Here is a 22,514-nt window from a genome sequence, read left to right on the forward strand (position 1 = left end):
ATTAAGGAGTGTCAGTAGTTAGTGTTTGCCGTGGTTGCCTTTATTGCACTGATGAGATGAACTGACTATGAAATGTGTGATTTCCCTATTTATAGATTGCAGTGGTGTTACTTGTGAAAAACTTAACTTAACTTAATTTAACTTTTTGTACGGTCATTTTGTGAACTCCAGATTGTGATTTATTTATGTAAAAACGCACACAGCACTTTATACCGCTGGTGGTTGAATGAAACGTTTGTGTTTTATTTCTTTTTTCTATCTTGTATTTTAAATAATGAATTGTGAAAAATAAACTACCATAACCTTTATTCCTTTTGTCTATCTTTCCTGAATCGTGTCACTAAGTGTCCAATAGAACCTGTGGTCTACATTTTCACCTCTCACAACTAGGCTACGTCAGCAGTTTTCAAAGTGGGGGCCGGGGACCCCTGCGGGGCTGGTTGGCAGGAAAAGTACAGTAAGCCAAAATAATTGAATGACATAAATAACCGAAGTAAATATAAAAATAAACCAATAGTAAGCTGAACAAAATCTCCATTAAGAACTAGTTAATAACAATCTATTGAGTCTCTGATGGATCTACTGTGACTGTGTTACCATTTTCTTCATTACAATGTATTTATTATGTTTCCTGTTGTGCTTGGATGTGTTTGGGATGCACCGACGTCTTGGTTTGGGACGCACCAGCTTGTTGTGAAAGTGGGTGCACAGCAAAAACAGCCCATGTCCGGGGGGCCTTGGTTGGAATCTACTGGTATGTACAGTAGGGGACTGTATCATGGCAAAGTTTGGGAACCCCTGGACTACGTGATGGCTGAGCAAGCAGCTCCAACCCCACATGGAGCAATGCATGTGCAAGGCATTCCAATCACACGCTGAGCAAGGCATGTGCAATGCAAGGCATTCCAATTCCATATGGCTCCAGGGACTGTAAACAATACCTTGTGAAAACTGTAAATCACTTTGGATAAAAGCATCGGCTAAGTAAGTGCAATGTAATGAAATTCTATAGGCTATACCTCAGAGCCGGGTCGGATTACTGTAAAATGGCCTGGGGCTCCTATTCAACAGGTAGGTTGCAGCCATATCTAGCCTGTGGGGTCCCTAGGCTGCAGCCATATCTAGCATGTGGGGGCCCTAGGCTGCAGCCATATCTAGCCTGTGGGGGGTCTAGGCTGCAGCCATATCTAGCCTGTGGGGGCCCCTAGGCTGCAGCCATATCTAGCCTGTGGGGGCCCTAGGCTGCAGCCATATCTAGCCTGTGGGGGGGGGCTAGGCTGCAGCCATATCTAGCCTGTGGGGGCCCTAGGCTGCAGCCATATCTAGCCTGTGGGGGTCCCTAGGCTGCAGCCATATCTAGCCTGTGGGGGGCCTAGGCTGCAGCCATATATAGCCTGTGGGGGCCCTAGGCTGCAGCCATATCTAGCCTGTAGTGGGGGCCCCTAGTCTGCAGCCATATCTAGCTTGTGAGGGCCCTAGGATGCAGGCATATCTAGCCTGTGGGGCCCCTAGGCTACAGCCATATCTAGCCCGTTGGGGCCTTAGGCTGCAGCCATATCTAGCCTGTGGGGGCCCTAGGCAGGTGGGGGCCCTAGGCTGCAGCCATATCTAGCCTGTGGGGGCCCTAGGCTGCAGCCATATCTAGCCTGTGGGGGCCCTAGGTTGCAGTCATATCTAGCCTGTGGGGGCCCCTAGGCTACAGCCATATCTAGCCTGTGGGGGCCCTAGGCTGCAGCCATATCTAGCCTGTGGGGGCCCTAGGCTGCAGCCATATCTAGCCTGTGGGGGGGGGGGGTGTAGGCTGCAGCCATATCTAGCCTGTGGGGGCCCTAGGCTGCAGCCATGTTGAGCCTGTGAGGGCCCTTGACTGCAACCATATCTAGCCTGTGGGGGGGCTTAAGTTGCAGCCATATCTAGCCTGTGGGGACCCTAGGCTCCATATCTAACCTGTAGAGGCCCCTAGGATGCAGTCATATCTAGCCTATGGGGTCCCTTGGCTGCAGCCATATCTAGCCACAGGGGGGCCCTAGGCTGCATCCATATCTAGCTTGTGGGGGCCCTAGGCTGCAGCCATATCTAGCAGGTGGGGGCCCTAGGCTGCATCCATATCTAGCCTGTGGGGGCCCTAGGCTGCAGCCATATCTAGCCTGTGGGGGCCCTAGGCTGCAGCCATATCTAGCAGGTGGGGGCCCCTAGGCTGCAGCCATATCTAGCCTGTGGGGGCCCTAGGCTGCAGCCATATCTAGCCTGTGGGGGCCCTAGGCTGCAGCCATATCTAGCCTGCGGGGGGGCCTAGGCTGCAGCCATATCTAGCCTGTGGGGGCCCTTAGGCTGCAGCCATATCTAGCCTGTGGGGGCCCTAGGCTGCAGCCATATCTAGCCTGTGGGGGCCCTAGGCTGCAGCCATATCTAGCAGGTGGGGGCCCCTAGGCTGCAGCCATATCTAGCCTGTGGGGGCCCCTAGGCTGCAGCCATATCTAGCCTGCGTGTTAATGCGGCCCTGGTAATGGGGCTACAGTAGGCCTAATTCCAGAACAGGTTTGGGATTCACAGGCATCTCTGACTGCCCCTGACACCTTTTTACCCCCTGATGTCGCCACATACTGTATGTTGTCCACATGGCTTTCAGGGCCTGCTAAATACAGTAGATCAGAGATACAGTTAGAATTACGCATGAAATCATTTTTAAACCCTTATGCACAAACACCTACGTATTTAGTCTACCGCTAGCGAGATTTGGCACTTATGTAAACACGTCAACAACCATTCAACATGGCACATGCTAGAAAAATTGTTCCATTACACAAGGGACAGGACCATAATTTTAGACGTACAGTACAGCACGTCATGGTCCCCTAAGAGAGAAAACGATCCGGTGCGAACATGCCAAGTCCCTAGATGGGCACGGGCGATATAGATAACTTGTATGGTACTGTGCAGGTTATGCAGCCAGTAAAGTGGCGCCCGCATGCCGAGATCTATGTTACCCAGAGACCATACACGCCAGAGACCATACACGCCAGAGACGTTACTCTCGCCCCCTGGTCTATGTTACCCCCACCCCCTGGTCTATGTTACCCCCACCCCCTGGTGTGTGCAGTTATAATGGTTATGGGTAGTGCACCATATTATCTAAGAAATGTCCCTTAAGGGAACCATATTCTATGTTGAAGGCCTACACAAACTAGAACCTCTATTTTGTGGGTGTGAATACTTTCTATAGTGTACATTACAGTGTTAAACTGTTAAGACACGGCGTTATAAATGTGCTGTTACCAGAATGGCTATGACCAAGTCGTAGTACATTACTTAAGGCTCTGTGTTATGTCATAGTAGTGTAGTACCTATTTAACTTTTCAATGACTATTGCAGCGTGCCACAGAAGGTACAACGTGCATTACTAGGGACAAAGCGCATGAACCTGTACCTGAACCTGCACACATACATAGTAGGAATAAAATGACTATTACAGCGTGCCACTGGAGGTACAGCGTGCGATATGGGGCTACTGAATTCATTACTGTATGTACATAAGGATGGACCTGTAGAGTTAGAGTGTATTGCTGTTTGTAAATCCTGTGTGTAAAGTGAGAGTATATTGCTGTATGGGACTGTGGGATGATCCTGTGTGTAAGGTGAGAGTGTATTCCTGGATGTAAATATGGAGGATCCCTCCTGTGTGTAAGGTGAGAGTATATTGCTGTATGGGACTGTGGCATGATCCTGTGTGTAAGGTGAGAGTGTATTGCTGTATGGGACTGTGGGATGATCCTGTGTGTAAGGTGAGAGTATATTGCTGTATGGGACTGTGGGATGATCCTGTGTGTATGGTGAGAGTGTATTGCTGTATGGGACTGTGGCATGATCCTGTGTGTAAAGTGAGAGTATATTGCTGTATGGGACTGTGGCATGATCCTGTGTGTAAAGTGAGAGTATATTGCTGTATGTAAATATGGATGATCCTGTGTGTATGGTGAGAGTGTATTGCTGTATGGGACTGTGGCATGATCCTGTGTGTAAAGTGAGAGTATATTGCTGTATGGGACTGTGGCATGATCCCTCCTGTGTGTAAGGTGAGAGTATATTGCTGTATGGGACTGTGGCATGATCCCTCCTGTGTGTAAGGTGAGAGTACTCCATGGGTGCATCCCAATATGTGTCCTTGCCTCCTCCACTTGTGCTTGTCTCCTCGTCCCGCCTCCTGGCCCCTCCTCCGTGGAGAAAACGATAAAGTTTCCCAGCTGTCAGCCTAGCCACAACTACTTTTGAGGGACTGTTTTTCATTCACCATCCCAATTGCAAATGAGAAAAAGACTTTACAATTGAGCTTTTGCAAGATATTGAAATATAATGCTGTTGTCAGTGATGTCATCATGACGAGAAGCAAGTGGAGGAGGCAAGTGGAGGAGGCAAGGTCACATATTGGGATGCACTCCAGCTTTATGGCTTTGGCACATCATGTTCATATTTCATATATTCGTAAAATCTCATCTGGGCCTGCCTGCCTACTGCCTGCCTACTCCTCTGCCTGCCAATCAAAGTCAAGTCACACCCACTCTACTCCTCTGCCTGCCAATCAAAGCCAAGCCACACCCACTCTACTCCTCTGCCTGCCAATCAAAGCCAAGCCACACCCACTCTACTCCTCTGCCGACCAATCAAAGCCAAGCCACACCCACTCTACTCCTCTGCCTGCCAATCAAAGCCAAGCCACACCCACTCTACTCCTCTGCCTGCCAATCAAAGCCAAGGCACACCCACTCTACTCCTCTGCCTGCCAATCAAAGCCAAGCCACACCCACACCCACTCTACTCCTCTGCCTGCCAATCAAAGCCAAGCCACACCCACTCTACTCCTCTGCCTGCCAATCAAAGCCAAGCCACACCCACTCTACTCCTCTGCCTGCCAATCAAAGCCAAGCCACACCCACTCTACTCCACTGCCTGCCAATCAAAGCCAAGCCACACCCACTCTTCTCCTCTGCCTGCAAATCAAAGCCAAGGCACACCCACTCTACTCCTCTGCCGACCAATCAAAGCCAAGCCACACCCACTCTTCTCCTCTGCCTGCCAATCAAAGCCAAACCATACCCACTCTACTCCTCTGCCTGCCAATCAAAGCCAAGGCACACCCACTCTACTCCTCTGCCTGCCAATCAAAGCCAAGCCACACCCAGTAGACTCCTCTGCCTGCCAATCAAAGCCAAGCCACACCCACTCTACTCCTCTGCCTGCCAATCAAAGCCAAGCCACACCCACACCCACTCTACTCCTCTGCCTGCCAATCAAAGCCAAGCCACACCCACTCTGCCCCTCTGCCTGCCAATCAAAGCCAAGCCACACCCACTCTACTCCTCTGACTGCCAATCAAAGCCAAGCCACACCCACTCTACTCCTCTGACTGCCAATCAAAGCCAAGCTACACCCACTCTACTCCTCTGCCGGCCAATCAAAGCCAAGCCACACCCACTCTACTCCTCTGCCTGCCAATCAAAGCCAAGCCACACCCACTCTACTCCTCTGACTGCCAATCAAAGCCAAGCCACACCCACTCTACTCCTCTGCCTGCCAATCAAAGCCAAGCCACACCCACTCTACTCCTCTGACTGCCAATCAAAGCCAAGCCACACCTACTCTACTCCACTGCCTGCCAATCAAAGCCAAGCCACACCCACTCTTCTCCTCTGCCTGCAAATCAAAGCCAAGCCACACCCACTCTACTCCTCTGCCTGCCAATCAAAGCCAAGCCACACCCACTCTGCTCCTCTGCCTTCCAATCAAAGCCAAGCCACATACGTTTTTAGTTTACAAACATTCGTGTTGTGAGAGGGGGCACGATGCTAAGCACCCAACCACGTGTCGTGAGCGCATTCTTTGACCGACAGCAGTTTCCAACATTCAGAGGTTGAACAGTGCGCAGCCGGGGATTATTTACAAACGGTAAACATATGGGTAACACTTTAGAATAACTACCTATTCACAGCTTTATAAACACTTTCTTAACATTTAATAATAATTAAAATGTAACATATTGGCCGAGGCACCCGGAAGATAGCTGTCTGTGTCACTCAAACATGACTGAGGTCCATTTGAATATCTGATCTCACGTTCTTTCCTTGTGCAAGTTTCCTCGAGATGCAAGGCAGGACGTCATTGACGATCACAGGTGTGCACAGATAGGGATGAGGTGGTGCCAAAGCACCTGCCCCTTTGCCCTACTGGACAAAAATGCCCTTTTTGAATGTTTTTTCCCCCTCCCCACACCGTTTTGTAGTACATGTTGACATTATAATCTTCACGATCAAAAGCATCAGGGGTGCAGGAAGTGGGGTGCTCCGGGTGCTGCAGCACCCCCCCTACTGGACAACAGACGCATCTGCATCACTTGTGTAGGCTATTAAATTAAATTCAGACGTAGTTTTTTTCCCCGTTATTATTATTCTAAAATAAAAACACAAAATATGAATATTTTCTACTTTTTTAATACTTATAAGTAGTTTGAAATGTGAATGCAATTTTGGTTTGAAATGAATGATAAACTTTTAGACCCCAACCAGACCGGAACAGTGGTGTAGAACGGTGCAGTGACGCGGAAGAGACGTTTGTTTTGTTTAGCCTGTGGTGTCAAGGTAGTAATAATAAAAGTGGTATTAACAGCGATATGTTGGCTTGGGCATGCATCAACATACACGGATCCAACATACCCATTGGAGGAGCTAATTTGTTGTGAAGAGAAGTCTCATAACTTTCGTGATCAAAAACGGACCAACTAAGCAAGGAATTAGGTGAATTTAAAGAACGACGGGAGAAGGGAATGTCACCAAAATTGTGCATCGTGTCAGGTAAGAAGTGAACTTTTGTTTCTTGCGGTGGAGATTGGATAGCACATTGGTAGGCTAGGTTTTGCCTGTTGCTGGTGAAGTCTATCGCAGCCTCTGAGTTGGCTATGGGCTGAATCTGTAGCACAGCCGATGGTGTGCGTGGCTTGTCTATCATAACTGTTGCCAAAGTTGAACTGCCGCGGTGTGAAATGGTTGTGCTATTGTTAGATGTTTTGGACTTTTGTAGCCTACTGGTGGCGATTTGTTCCTTTTGCCTCTTGCTGCTGATTTGACCACCGTTTAGCAGCACCTTTAGTGCGTCTTAAATATGGCCTACGTCAAATGCAAACTAAAGTTGGCTTTCTCCCTCTCCCTGTATCAATAGCAATGGCTCGAGCTGCTTTGGCGCTTAGGCTACTTCTCTTGCCGATCACAGCACAAACTCTTTGGCCGTCAGAGTGTAATCACATTCGGGAAGCAGTATGCCTGTCTGTGTGTGCGTGCGTGCTTTTGTGCGCGGGCGGGGAGACAAGGCAGGGGTCCTGATCGTATGCATCTTGAGATAGTCGCAATTGCAAGAAAATCTAAATTGTTTGAAAGCCCGGTCACCTCTCACAAGTGCATCGCATAGCCTAGTCATGCATTTCTACTAATTTCACACATTGTAGCTAAGACTGCCCATGGAGAAGAGAGAAACTGTCACGGCAGCGCGATTTGCTCTTGAACACGCGCTCCCCACCACATTAGGTGCGCGTTTCCCTTCCGCAAGAAGAACGTAATAATTTTGAAGTGAAATGTTAAACAGAAAAAGGTAAAATCTAGCCATCCTTGTTTAGGCGAAATAAAACATGAAGAAGTTAGTCAGATGTGATTCGCCATTCTTCATCCTAAAATTGATTAGAATGCAGGAAATTGCATCTAAAAAACACATTTTTTTCTGGGAGAGGACTCCACACCGACCACAGCACCCCCTGGTCAAAATGAGTTCCTGCGTCCCTGAAAAGCATGTGACAATAATAGCCCGATAACCTCTGTCGGGGTTATCCCCTGCCATGTCGCCATCCCTCCATTCCCCTAGAGGGCGCTGAGCCCAAGTCATATTCTTCCTCCTCACACGGGGCACCAGAAATATAGGGGGAGCTGTGTGCGGATTTACTCCTCACGTGGCTACACCAGAATTTGAAGGCAAAATCTCGTTTGGGAATTTGTTTAATTATGAATCAAACAAATAAATTAAAATGTGATAAAGGATCAGTCTCATAAAATCCTTACAATTATCAATCTTAATATTCAACTGTGCTTTTGTGCTTGTGTGTCTCAGCCGATCACAGAGGATAGGCCTTACTGTTCCACTGTGCTCTGCTGAGTATCTCCAGTACAAAAACCTATTATTAATTCTGTGAGATTGATAATTTTAAGGATTTTATGAGACTGGTCCTTAATCATATTTTAATCTATTTGTTTATAAATTATAAATACATTCCCAAACAAGATTTTGCCTTCAAAACCCCCCCGCTGCTTTCGACAAAAGCTTGTTGGTGCTGCTGTCCCAGTCTTACCGAGGTCGCCCTGGCAGATGTCGGTTCTGTCTGCTCCTCCAATGATGAACTGGGGATTGTCACACAGCTCCTGTATGATAGATACAGGAAGACACAAAACAAAATACAAAACTTGAAGAGTATTGTCGACAAGCATTGCCATTTCAAATCTACACACCATTACAACAGAGGCTGTTAAAAGCTTTTGGCTTTCGTAAAGGCACACCCACCCACAACCCTGACGGTCACACCATCACAATGAGCTGCTCTGTATCAGACAGTTTGCTATTAACATTGTCCAAATTTAAACCCGAAAACCCTGAAATTTGGAATGCATTGTAAACCCTTCTCAACAGATCAATGCATATCAACAAGACAGTGACTTTCACAGCATTTTATCCCAACAAGCAGTGAATCAGCTAAGTAGGATCAGCACAGGGGTTTTAACTTTTTGAACGTAGGATGAATACCTCTATTTCAGCCTTGTAATTAGCAATGTTGATGCAATATTATTGTATCAGAGTGAGCATTACATTCTTAAATCAACTTGCCCGGCTTGAATCAACATGAAACCATAGCTGGGATATTTATTTCAATAGCCATGCTAAATTGGTGGTTGTTGGCCACCTGTGAGCCAAAACGGAAATAGCCGGCCTGATGAACACGGTTGCCAGATGAGACTATCGATTTCCAGCCCAAAAATGCTCAAAACCCGCCTGTACTCACTAAGTCCCGCTTAATTCAAACTAAATTCTAATGAATGCCCAATGCCTTTTTTACCCGTAGACGGTCGTCTTAAGCAGCCCAATTGGGCAGGAAACCGCCCAATCTGGCAACACTGCTGATGACAGTGAGCGTTGGCATCTCTCCACCTGGATATCGGCCAGTCAGCTCTGTGCTGCCCATTCAATACACTTACTGTCCTAATGTGTCATCAATCTTACGCAAAGACACCTGCTGTCCTAATGTGTAATTAATCTTATCCGCAAAGACACCTGCTGTCCTAATGTGTCATTAATCTTATCCGCAAAGACAGACCACATCATCACCTGTTGGACAACTATTTTAGGCTCCATTAAAGAATACATCATATAAAGTTGACTTGACATCAGACCATCTACACTGAACAGAGGGGGCGCCGTGGGTTCTATTCTGAAGTGAAACAACGGAGGGGGTGGGACTAGACCCGGAAACTGGAAGAAAATTGCCAATTCCCATTCATCTTTTTTTGTCAATGTCTTATATGTATGTTTAGTTTAACTGCACACTGCAGACTGGTCAAACGCAATTTCAAACTTCTGTGCTAATCCTGTTTCATAGATTTTTGACAATAGAGTACACTCGACTTGACTTGATACTAGCCTATCTCTACGGAAACTTGAGCCAATGCATCTCCGTGCCAATTCTTGTTACCCAGGCTCCGCCCTCACAGTGACGCAACACCTTTGACTCAGCTGCATACACTCAGGAAAATTGCTTGTTCAGGTACAATCGGGTCCCCCCTGGCAGGGGAACTCCACCCACTTTGTCGGGAACCAACGGTCCTGGGTAGAGGCGTGTTCAAGGCAGTGACGAGGTTTAGGCAGAGACGTTCTATTGGGAATAAGAAAATGTTTGGTTTATACTTTGGCTCAGCTTTTTCTGCACTCGACCAGTAGCAAACCAAGGGAGGTGGGTCAACCATGCCGTTTGAGAACGTTAGTTATTATGGTCTTGGTCAGGAGTCCTGACTGTCACCAATATGCGTGTTGGATAAAAAAAGTGTCACTATGTATAATTTAATCAATAACTATAAACCGTGGTAAAACCATGGTTAGTTTTCAAAGTAAAACCATGGTTAAGATTCGTAAGGGTATAGTATAGTAAAAAATAGAAAAATAAAAAAGCGTGCCGAACCATGCTCTGAAAACCATGATTTACCATGGTCGATTTTTGTAAGGGTGCAATGTGCAAATGAAACTTGATTCAAATAGCATACTCCACATTTACTGTGCATGTGGAGGAAAAACCCATTAAAGAAGACACGCCAAAGCAGTATGTCAAACATGCCTCCCATATAGACCTGCATACAGTAGGTACAGTAGGCTACTTATGGAGCTGGTACAGGGTTGCCACCCCGCATAACCAGGGGCACACCACTGCACGCGACTACTGGACTCAGGCCCAGCGTGTGTGTGTGTGTGTGTGTGTGTGTGTGTGTGTGTGTGTGTGTGTGTGTGTGTGTGTGTGTGTGTGTGTGTGTGTGTGTGTGTGTGTGTGTGTGTGTCTGTGTGTGCGTGTCTGTGTGTGTGCATGTGTGCGTGCGTGAGTGTGTGCGTGTGTGTGTGCGTGCGTGCTTGGGGGGCCGCGTCAGGTTGGCAGGAAAAGTATACCATGACAAAATACATAATTGGATAATTGAGCATTATACGAATATCATTATCTTTTATATGTTCCAGCGGGACACTGCCTTAGAGGTCTGCACTATGCTTGTAAAGGGGGTGCACAGAAAACACAATGTGGCACGAGTCGACCCATGTAAGGGGGGGCTTGGCTGGAATCTACTGGTATATGGGAGGCCCCTTGGCTGGAATATATTGGTACATGGGGTGCCTTGGCTGGAATACTGCATATCGGTATATGGTGGGCCTTGGCTGGAATATATCGGTATATGGTGGGCCTTGGCTGGAATATATCGGTATATGGTGGGCCTTGGCTGGAATACTGTATATTATCGGTATATAGGCCTTGGCATGGTAAAGTTTGGGAGCCCCTAGACTACAGTATATTTCAGTTGAAGGAGAAGATTGTGCACATCCCAGGAGAAAGAAGAAGTCTGCACTCATCAAAACCTTTTTTTTAATTGCATGGCTGGATTACGTTTCAATAACCACCCAACATCATGCATCTGTCCTGTCAATCAATTGTGCTATGAAGGCCTCTTACACACACACACACACACACACACACACACACACACACACACACACACTGTGTGAATCGAAAGAAAGTTTACTGTAAACCCACCAAGATGGTTGTTACTTAAAGTAAAGCAGAAGTCTGAGAGAGACAGAGAAAGAGAGAGAGAGAGAGAGAGAGAGAGAGAGAGAGAGAGAGAGAGAGAGAGAGAGAGAGAGAGAGACTACGCACTGTAAATAAATAAATCAATCAATCAATCAATAAATAAATAAATAAAGAGTTGACCTTACCCTGGGCCTCTTCCAGACCACGTTAGGGGGCGCCTTGCGCGTCTTGAAGAGCGAGGTGTTGCTGGCGGGGAACAGCGGGTCCTCAAACAGCACCTTCCTGCTCACGTACTTATCCCGCAGCTCCACGAACGTCTTCAGGCGCTTGGCGTCTTTAATCCGCTCGTTACGACTCAAGATGGCCGCGAAGTTGGTAAAGTCCTGTCCTGAGGGAGCGTGGTGGGACGGAGAAGGACCCGCTTGGAACATAGGCAGGTTCTCCACCTGTGCCTTGTCCGCACTCATGATTGATTACTTGGGTCTATCGAGGTAGATACGAGTTTGAAACCAAAAGGGCCTAGACCCCCTAATGTGTGAGATTCAGAACACAGAAGGAAGAACTAAGTGCAGTAGTTCTAGAACTAAGTGCTGTCTGTAGTTCTCTGAGTCTGTCTTCTGCTCTGACTTGTGTGTCATCTTTCAGGCCATTTATATGTGGCGCACATAGCACACATTACCCACACACACGCACCCACGCAGCAGGCACACACACACACACACACGCACCCAGACATGCTCTCTCTTACACACACACACATACTCTCACTCTCTCTCACACACATACGCATGCATGCACACACACACACACACGCACACGCACACGCACACGCACATGCACACTCTCTCTTACATACACATATACTCTCACTGTCTCTCACACACATACGCACGCACACACACACTTTTACTTGGTCTTCTCAGCTGACAGCGCTATATTTGGGTTATTGGTTGGTGTCCTACGGGGGGAGGGGGGTGGGTGTGGGATCCAGGAAGACAGTAGGAGTTAGGGAAGCAAACCACCCCCCCCACACACACACACACACGCTTAATACACAGCATCTGGCAACAACCCCCCCCACACTCACACACTTAATTTACTGCATCTTTTCCCCCCATTATTATTGTAGAATTAAACAAATCACACATTAATATTCCTACTTTGCTGCATAGTTACGCTGTCATACAAGAGAAGTCAACACGAAGTAAATATACAAGACAAACAAACAAACAAACACTCAAACTGAAACCAAACATGCACAAAACGCTGCGTCATCTTGATGGTAAGCGGCCACAGCGGTTGCAGGAAACAGACTAGAGCTCTGGGCAGCACCACACATCGAAACACCTCACCCAGCCAGCCAGCACCTCACCCAGCCAGCCACCCAGCCAGCCAGCACCTCACCCAGCCAGCCAGCACCTCACCCAGCCACCAATAAATTATGATGAGTAGTTTGGCAGCGTCAGGGTAAGGGAAGGCACAGCCATAGAGGTAGAACATAACACTAGAGAGGACACAGCAATTTGCGACAGCACTGGGAAATGGCAGCTGGAGCTTCCCAACTTCCGTAGGTAGTGTAGGTACTTTCAGGCAATGCAAGTCAATGGAGAACACGCCCACCCCTATCAAGAAATTAACTAAAACTGTGTAAATATGAAGTAACACTTTAATCAAAGACCAGATTTGAAATGTCAGGTTAAATATCTACTTAAATCATATGGGTCGATAAAATACATTCAAAAATCAAATAATATCTTTTATGAACATAGTTAGCAACACACTTCAACTATTGTCCTTGTATAGTGTGTTGATGGACATTTTCACATGATTAAGCCATTTTTGACAGAGGTGAGCCTCGTTCTCCATTAATTTCCATTTCTCTGATCTACCTACAGATAATGGCCACTACAGATTGCCGTAAAAAGGGGGGCGGGGTCCTCTAGTGTTATTTTCTACCTCTATGGGCACAGGCTAGCCAGGCTACGCCCTCCTAGTGACGCAACGCCTTTGGCGTTATACGTGATCAGGCCAGGAGCAATACAAATACCGTTTCACTCCGGAGAAATTGGGAACTCCACCCACTTTGTCGGGAAGCAATCAACTTTGAGTAGCTCCAACAACCCTGGGAAGAGGCGTGTTCAAGGCAGTGATGTGGTTTGAGCAGAAATGGGACTAAGAAAATGTTTGGTTTAAACTTCGGCGCAGCCTTTTCTGACAAGTAGCAACATGAGGGAGACGGGTCAACCATGGCTATTTGGGAAACGTTATTCGTTATCTTCTTTGGTCAGACCAACATCTTGGTACGATATTTGAAAGTCGATGATAAGGTCTTTGTAGACGTAAACTAAAATCCGAAAAAAGGTAAACCTCCTCACCCCCCTTCAATTCAAGCAAATACTGGACTTTCGAAGACAGAACCTTACCATCGCTGCCCCCACTCTCTGGAACCCGCCCACGCCATCAGTAACTCTCATACACCGCTGTGCTTCTAGTTATGAGAACGTCATCGTTGGAGAAATTAGCCAAACTAATTAAAGGGATCATGTACAGCAAAACACTATGACAAAAGATGGATAAAGGAAAAGACATTTGTTGTAACAATGTGTATTTATATCTATAACATAAATGATAAACAATAGCAATTTACAATTTTTACATACATACATACATACATACATACATACATACATACATACATACATACATACATACATACATACATACATACATACATACATACATACATACATACATACATCCATCCATCCATACATACATACATACATACATACATACATACATACATACATACATACATACATACATACATACATACATACATACATACATACATACATACAGTGAGTCCAATATGTATTTGATCCCTTGCTGATTTTGTTGGTTTGCCTACTAACAAAGACATGATCAGTCAATAAATGTTATGATAATATGTATTCTAATATGGAGAGACAGAATATCAAAAAGAAAATCCAGAAATTAACTGAAGAGAATATATATTAATTTATTTCCATTTCATCGAGCAAAATAAGTATTTGATCCCCTGCCAACTGATTACAGTTCCGGGCCCACAGACCAAATGGGCACTTCCGATCAACTTGTCATCTGAATTAAAGACACCTGTACATACTAACATGCATAAAAGACACATTGAATCAGCAGAATCAGTCCATAGTATGAGTGAATCAGTCACACGCCAACCTCATCAGCATGGGAAAGACCAAAGAGTGGTCAAATGATATCAGGGACACGATTTTAGACCTGAACAAAGATTAAATGGGCTGCAAAGTCACAAGAAAGAGACTGGGTATTAATGACCCAGCTGTTGATGAATTTCTTCCAAACTGTGAGGAATACAAAATGACTATCCATCAGCCTGTCTGGGGTTCTATACAAGATTTGACCTTTTGTAGGGATTTGATAATCATGAGAACAGAAAGAAATCACCCTAGAGCTGTACAAGATGAACTAGGCAATGATATCAAAGCTACTGGGACCAAAATCACTGAGAAAACTACTGGTAGCACTTAATGCCACAGAGGTTTAAAATCCTGTAGTGCACACATGGTTCCTCTACTTCAGAAGGAACCTGAGCAGTCCCACTTGAGGTTTGCCAACGGACATCAGACTGGTTTATGATATGATAAGGAGGTGTTGTAGTCAGATGAAACCAAAATCAAGCTGTTTGGCATTATCACAATTCAATGTGTTTTGAGAAAGAGTACTGCTGTCTATGATCCCAAGAACACCCTCCTCACCATCATGCATGAAAGTGGTATCATGGTTTGAGGGTGTTTGTCTGGCCAAGGCACAGGACAACTTCACATCGTCAATGAATGGATGGAGGGAGACATGTAATGTGCAATCCTGAGTGCAAACGTCCTTCCCTCCACCACTACACTGAAGGGTGGGCCCTTTTTGGATCTCCCAACATGACAATAATACACAACATAAAGTCAAAGCAACGAAGGAGTGGTTCAATAGAAGCATATTAAAGTGGTGAAGTAGCCTAGACCGTCTCCAAATATTAACCCTATAGTAATTCTATGGAGAGAACTGAACCTCCCATTTGCCAAGCTACAGCCACAAACCATTAATGTTTTAGAGATAATGTGCAAAGAAAAATGGGCAAAAATAGTTTCTACTATATGCACAAACACTGTCATTAACTAAAAGAAGCATCTAACCTCAGTGCTAGAAAACTAGGGCTTGGCCACAAAGCACTTTATCTTCTTTAGCTAGAGGGGTCAAATACTTATTAGCCTAAATTAAATACAAATAAATTAAAATATATTATTTTAAGTTATTTTCTGGAATTTCTTTTTGATATTCTGTCTCTCCATGTTTGAATACATATTATCATAACTTTATAGACTGATCATGTCTTTATTAGTTGGCAAACGGGCAAAATCAGCAAGGGATCAAATACATATTGGACTCACTGTACATACATACATACATACATACATACATACATACATACATACATACATACATACATACATACATACATACATACATACATACATAGGCCTACATACATACTGTTCATACAAACATACATAGGCTACATACATGTTTACATAGGCTACACACATACATAAATAAATACATACATACATGCACACTGTACATCATTTTTCACACATTTCAACACATTTCACACTTTTAGTCATTCTATGTCTACCTCACGTTCATAATCAACTTGTGACTAAAAGGATGCTTCAGTTTCCTGGCACATAATTTTCAGGTAATTTTTGATACCCTGTGAAATACATAAAAGCAACTATGAAGACCTACCACTTTTTAAAAGCACAGTACAGTAATACATGAAATCCTGTAGGCCTACTGTAAAACATGTGATCTGAAACAGTTGAGGTCTTTCTCCCACAATGTTTTAAGTGAATTAAGACTCTGTTTCCTGTATCAGCAATATAGGAGATTAGTCACGTCAATTATTTGACAAATGGAGGAATCGAAAATAACAAATTGGGGGTAACCTGTTGAGACAAAGGCCGGGTCCTAGTCTACCATAGTCTACAACTGTAGTAAAAGAAAAGCAATTTTAATCCAATTTAAGAGTAGTCTGAGACCAAACACACGTTTGAGGATGTTACACTGACTCTCTGTGTTGAATTAGCACCTCATTTTCTTCAATGTGTGGACAGGGGTCTACATCAAGTGTCTACATCAATTCAAGTGGTACAGTAAAAGCAAGGGGAAATGTCACCCTCTGGTGTTTAGGAGCTGTACTACAGCAACAGTGCTGCCTTCAGCACGATCCAACTGACTGTCAATGACTGAGGTACTGTAAATGAGTAATACTGACCATTAGCAAATAGCAACAGCAAATGATGATCATTTTGTGTGCGACCACAGCTAATACCATTACTGTATGAATTAAATGATTTTTGTGATTTAAATTGTTTTGGGATGCATATGCATTGCTTTCACAAACGTAAGCAACTACAAAATATTCATAAATGCATTTAATTCATACAATAATGGACTTAGATACGGTTTTCAACCTGATATCTGCAAATAAAAATGTCAAATATTGTATACCATCTCAGACTGGACACCAGTAAAATACCCCCAGGTCATACATTCTCACATTTGTCAGGATTTCCAAACACTGCATGCACAGTTTCACTGTTTGTCCTACCCCTTACGAACAATGGACCATGGTTTATTATGGTATTACTATGATTATCATGGTTCTACCATGGTATATCATGATTACTCTAAAAGTACTCTGAACTTACCATAATTGTACTATGGCTTACTATGGTATTACTGTGATTGTTATGTAGTAACATGGTTCTACCATGGTATGTCATGATTACTCTAACCTTACGAAAATTGACCATGGTTGTAATGCAGTAACCATGGTCTTACTACCACATTTCATGGTGATTCTAAGTACTATCAACCAACCAGTTCCAGTTCTAGTTCTAGAACAGTAGCTGTCATAGTAGTAGCCATTACAAAGATTAACCATGGTTTTACTATGAAAACGAATCATGGTTTTACCATAGATTTACCATGGATTATAGTTAATCATGTTTTCTAGTGTAATCATGACAACCATGGTTCGTGACTGGTTTGATTTATGGTTTAACCCTAGTATAGCCTACTCTTTGACAATAAACCATGGTTCCCCCGAAACCATTCCATACACCTCCATCCATGGCTGAAGTTCCCTTGAGCAAGGCTCCTAACATTGATCCAGGGACTGTAACCAATAGCCTGTAAGTCGCTTTGGATTAAAAAAAAGCGTAATCTCACTGTAATGTCATGAATAACTATTAACCATGGTTCATTTTCATAGTAAAACCATGGTTAATTTTTGAATAGTCAAACAATGGCAAATCCATAGTTAAACCATGGTTAAATATATAGTTTAACTATGGGCAAATCATATTCAAACCATGGTTGAATGACAGTAAAACCATGGTTGAACTACAGTCAATCAATGGTTAAACCATAGTCCACAAACCATGCTCAAAAAACCGTGACGACTATGAGTAACTAAAAACCATGGTTCAGTTCTCATTGTAAAACCATGGTCCATTTTCGTAAGGGACACATGTCAGATATACACAGGGCAGGATTCAGACGGCCTGGGGCCCCTAGGCTAATGGCTGCTGTGGGCCCCCCAGAAGGCAAATTTCATGACAAATTTACACAGACGGTGTCATAATCGCAATTTGGGAATTAAGGATAACATGTCTACCAACTGTACTCAACACAGCAGATGATTTTTTAAATGTTGCATATTGTCATAATTCTGAAATTTTCACTGTTGGTCAATCGGGGGGCCCCTGGCAGGTGGGGGCCCTAGGCTGCAGCCATATCTAGCCTGTGCATTAATCCAGCCCTGCATGTGAACCACCATGGGTGGCCTTCTGGTGAGCAGACCACATTTTCAATCAGCTAAAACAGTAATTGTCAGCAATATATTTCACAACAGTAGGCCTACTGCATTCTACAACAGCACCAATTGCTGGTTCACAGCTTGAGCACCACAATGCTTCCCATAATACTGCCTTAGAGTACTTCCTCGGCCGTGTCGATGTACGTATGTTCCCAATAAAGCCAATAATCCATCTTGTACCACTCTATAATCCTGGCTTTACCTGAAAAGGTTTGTATTCCACTCAAGGCATGGAGGACAGGACCATCGCTGAGTCACAGAAAAGAGTCTTTACATGTTGTGTTAGAACGAAGCTGAAGAATCGTATTTCCATTTCTTGTGTCACCAGGCCTGTGATGATGTACTGAGGACTTGTGCTGATGGCCTTATGCATACGTCATCAGTTGAGGCCTGTGTAGACTTGTGATGGCCTTATGCGTACATGGTCAGTTGAAGCCACTAGAGGAAGAAGAACATGAAATTAGCCTGGTCCTGACCATCCCATAATACTACCATTTCATTTCATATTCATGGTTTGGAGGTTGTGTGATCTGATCCCTCCCCCCCCCCAAGTTGGCCGGCCAAATCCTCAACATCGCTCCACAGAACAGTTGCCAGATGTAGTACGGAGTAGGGCTGCACGATATATCGAAAGCGTCGATATCGCGATATCACGACTTGCAATACACGTATCGAAAAAGTTGGTTATATCGTGATACCTACTTTTTAATTTTTAATAACAGCCAATTTGGTTAAAAAAGGTATTAAAAAGGTTGGCATTTTAAGTTGATGCTGTATATTAGCCATGTTTTTTCCGAATAAAAATAATGCTGGAAATAAAACATTGATCTCAGTTGTTTCATACATGATAAAGTGTAGAATGGCAAGTAGATTGGGGAACATACATGTATATATAAAATATCGCGAGTAATATCGATATCGCAATATACAGTCATGTTATCGTGTATCGCATATTTTTCTAATATCGTGCAGCCCTAGTACGGAGCCAAGTCTCTTGGTGGAAGTACGTAAGATAGCGCGCAAGGCTAACACGAAATAGCAGGTGTGACAAAGAAACATGTAAGGCTTAGATCCTAAGGGCTTGGCTACACGTATGAGGACGGTTTTGAAAAGCAGATATTTTGTTATCTGTTTACATATGAAAACAGCATGTGGGTTAAAAAAAAAACAAACCAATACTATAGCTTGGTTTGACCGTAATTGCAACACTGTTGAGTTTTTCCACACTCTAAAAGTAAGGCAAAAAGGGAAATAAAGACATTTTTCTGGTAGGGAATTAAAGACATTTTTCTTTACCTCAAGAACGCTGAGCTTAATGAAGCCTTCACCGTCTTTGTCAAAGGCCTTAAACGCACCTGTATGAAGAAAGATGACATATTAAATATTTTATAGGTATAGGTATTTTATAGGCATTACTATACACCCAGATGGAACAAACCAACATGAGAGAAATTAAATGAAAAAACACATTGTACTTATTTGCAAAACTTTCAGTTTCTTAATCCTATATTGTAACAGGTGTGTCAGAGCCAACTGGGCCCTGCACTTATGGAACATGCCCTCCAGACCTCCAGGGGGCGTACTTAGGCCGGCTCCACACTAAAGCATGGAGGAACAGCAGTGAGACGGTTGAGGTCTTTCTGCTTAGTTTCCGCCGGTGTGTTCTACTTGGCCTTTCACACCGACAGCGTCGTGTGCGCGGCCAGTCCAGTTCAAACTAGCTGTAAGCTGCAACTAAAATAGCTGTAAGTGACTTTGGATAATAAGCGTCAGCTAAGTGCAATGTAATGTAATGTAATGTAGCCTCCAGGCCAGTAGGATGCCGTAGTGTACTTATGGAACATGCCCACTAGGGGGGCGTACTGTACTTACGGAACATGCTCTCCAGGGGGCGTAGTGTACTATGGAACATGCCTTATTGACCCCTTTAGAGTTTATTAACAAATATGACGTAATTTGGCTGCGTGCGCACCGCTGCCTCAACATCGACCATGCTCTGTTCACTTGTACAGAGACTCGACAGGTGTTTTTTTCCGAAATAAGATAACGGATGCTCGCACTAACTTCAGATATGAAGTGGGCACTACAGACACGGGCATTGCTGGCGATGTCATCAGTCCAGTTAGTAGTTTAATGTCTTGTAACAACAAACATCTCATATGCTTCTGGAACAGCCTCTTCCCTCTCAAAATAGCATAACAAGTGCAGTTTTCGTAATCTACGTATTTTATAACAACGTACACGCTTCAGAACGGCAGTTTTTCTCTCTTTAGTGTCTGCACTGTCAGCCAGTATTACATACAGCCTCACCACTCCCTATTTTACCCATGCCTGCAGTTCACCTAGTGGCCGCTGTCGAGAGAGCGCAGTCCATTCTTTCTGAACGTTGGCGCCCCTAGAGTGCAGTACCACCCAGAAAAAGTGTCTCGTAACACCCTTAAAACATCTCTGGTGTGTTTGAGTCAATGATGCGCACACATTCTGAACATGCCTTATAGGGGGCGTACAGTACTTATGGAGCATGCCCTATAGAGGGCGGGGTGTACTACGGAACAGTCCCTGCAGGGGGCGTAGTGTACTTATGGAACATGCCTTATAGGGGGCGTAGTGTACTTACGGAACATGCCCTATAGGGGGCGTAGTGTACTATGGAACATGCCCTATAGGGGGCGTAGTGTACTATGGAACATGCCCTATAGGGGGCGTAGTGTACTATGGAACATGCCCTCCCGGCCAATAGGGGGGCGTAGTGTACTTTCCCTCCCGGCCACTAGGGCGGCGTAGTGTACTTATGGAACATGCCCTCCAGGGGGCCTAGTGTACTTAAAGTGATACTGTCCCATTTTTGGAAATAAGCTTTATATTACACCTCCCCTTGAGTTAAATAATAGAGTTTTACCGCTCTCCTACACTTTCATCGTTTTCTGGGTATGGCAGTGCAAATTCTACCTACAAGCTATCAGTTAACATTGCCAGCTGGTCTCATAGGACTCAATGTTAACTGCTAGCTTGGAGGTAAAATTTGCACTGCCATACCCAGAGAACGGTTGAAAGTACAGGAGAATGGTAAACCCCTATTATTTAACTCAAGGGGAGGTGTAAAATAAGCTTATTTCTAAAAATAGGATGGTATCACTTTAAGGAACATGTCTTAAAGGGGTACTTACGGAACATGCCCTCCCGGCCACTAGGGGGGCGTAGTGTACTTATAGAACATGCCTTATAGGGGGGCGTAGTGTGCTAACGAAAATGCCTTATAGGGGGCGTAGTGTACTAACGAAAATGCCTTATAGGGGGGCGTAGTGTACTTATGGAACAGGGCTTCCCAAACTTTTCTCCCTGCGCACCCCCTTGTACATTTCAATGTGGTTCGCGCACCCCCTGAGCGAATATTTTGGTGTGCTGATGGCCGCGCAAGTATGGATTCACTGCTCATTCACTACATATTAAGCACAGTCGTTTTTGGGGAATCCAATAGTCTTGGAATTAAACTACACTTCAGATGGAGCCTTCCAGCATATAATGCACCATACAATTAAAAACTACTTAATGTTCATTAATGCTATAAAAACTCACATATCCGCCATTGCTCTATTCAGCTCGCCAACCCCCTTATGGCAGGCTGCGCACCTCCAGGGGTGCACGCACCCCAGTTTGGGAAACCCTGTTATGGAACATGCCCTGTAGGGGGCGAAGTGTACTTATGGAACATGCCCTCCCGGCCACTAGGGGGGTGTAGTGTACTTACGGAACATGCCCTGTAGGGGGCGAAGTGTACTTATGGAATATGCCCTCCCGGCCACTAGGGGGCGTAGTGTACTTACGGAACATGCCCTCCAGGCGCACGAGACAGCAGATGTAGCTGTCGAAGTCCAGCTCCATTTTCTCGTCAGCGTAGCGCATGGCGATGATGTTGTACAGCTGGTTATTCAGATGGAAACCTACAGGGAGGGGAAAAGAGAAAACAGGTTGGAGTCTTTATGCCTTTTACAGTATTATGACAGAGACAGTGAAGAGCGAGCGACAGGGAATTAGCGAGGAGCGAGAGACGGGGAAGGCTCGCGGGCCAGAATCGAACCCGGTTCACCGCCGGTGTAGCAGTCCAGCCCAAAATCAGACATTGTAAAACGAATCTTCATTCAGGCCAATTGGAACTAGAGATAAATAAGCTGAAGCAAACACAGACACAGTGCTTAA

General features: G+C 44.8%; 2 protein-coding genes across 2 annotated transcripts in view; both read right to left on the reverse strand.

Annotated features, from left to right (window-relative positions):
• The window catches only part of LOC134469524 (calpain-3-like), a 34,956-nt gene extending 22,889 nt beyond the window's left edge, over positions 1-12,067 (reverse strand). Inside the window, exons 1-2 of the mRNA XM_063223824.1 lie at positions 11,548-12,067; positions 8,381-8,450 (exon numbers count right to left, since the gene is read on the reverse strand). Of these exons, the coding sequence (XP_063079894.1) occupies positions 8,381-8,450; positions 11,548-11,829 (352 nt within the window). The 5' untranslated portion in view covers positions 11,830-12,067. The remainder of the gene's footprint in view (positions 1-8,380; positions 8,451-11,547) is intronic.
• A 6,607-nt stretch (positions 12,068-18,674) lies between these two features.
• capn3b (calpain 3b) overlaps positions 18,675-22,514 on the reverse strand; it is a 117,696-nt gene continuing 113,856 nt past the window's right edge. The window contains exons 19-21 of the mRNA XM_063223821.1: positions 22,142-22,258; positions 19,614-19,672; positions 18,675-18,755 (exon numbers count right to left, since the gene is read on the reverse strand). Of these exons, the coding sequence (XP_063079891.1) occupies positions 18,729-18,755; positions 19,614-19,672; positions 22,142-22,258 (203 nt within the window). The 3' untranslated portion in view covers positions 18,675-18,728. The remainder of the gene's footprint in view (positions 18,756-19,613; positions 19,673-22,141; positions 22,259-22,514) is intronic.

The sequence above is a fragment of the Engraulis encrasicolus genome, chromosome 18, assembly GCF_034702125.1.
Source record: "Engraulis encrasicolus isolate BLACKSEA-1 chromosome 18, IST_EnEncr_1.0, whole genome shotgun sequence".
Classification (NCBI taxonomy): domain Eukaryota; kingdom Metazoa; phylum Chordata; class Actinopteri; order Clupeiformes; family Engraulidae; genus Engraulis; species Engraulis encrasicolus.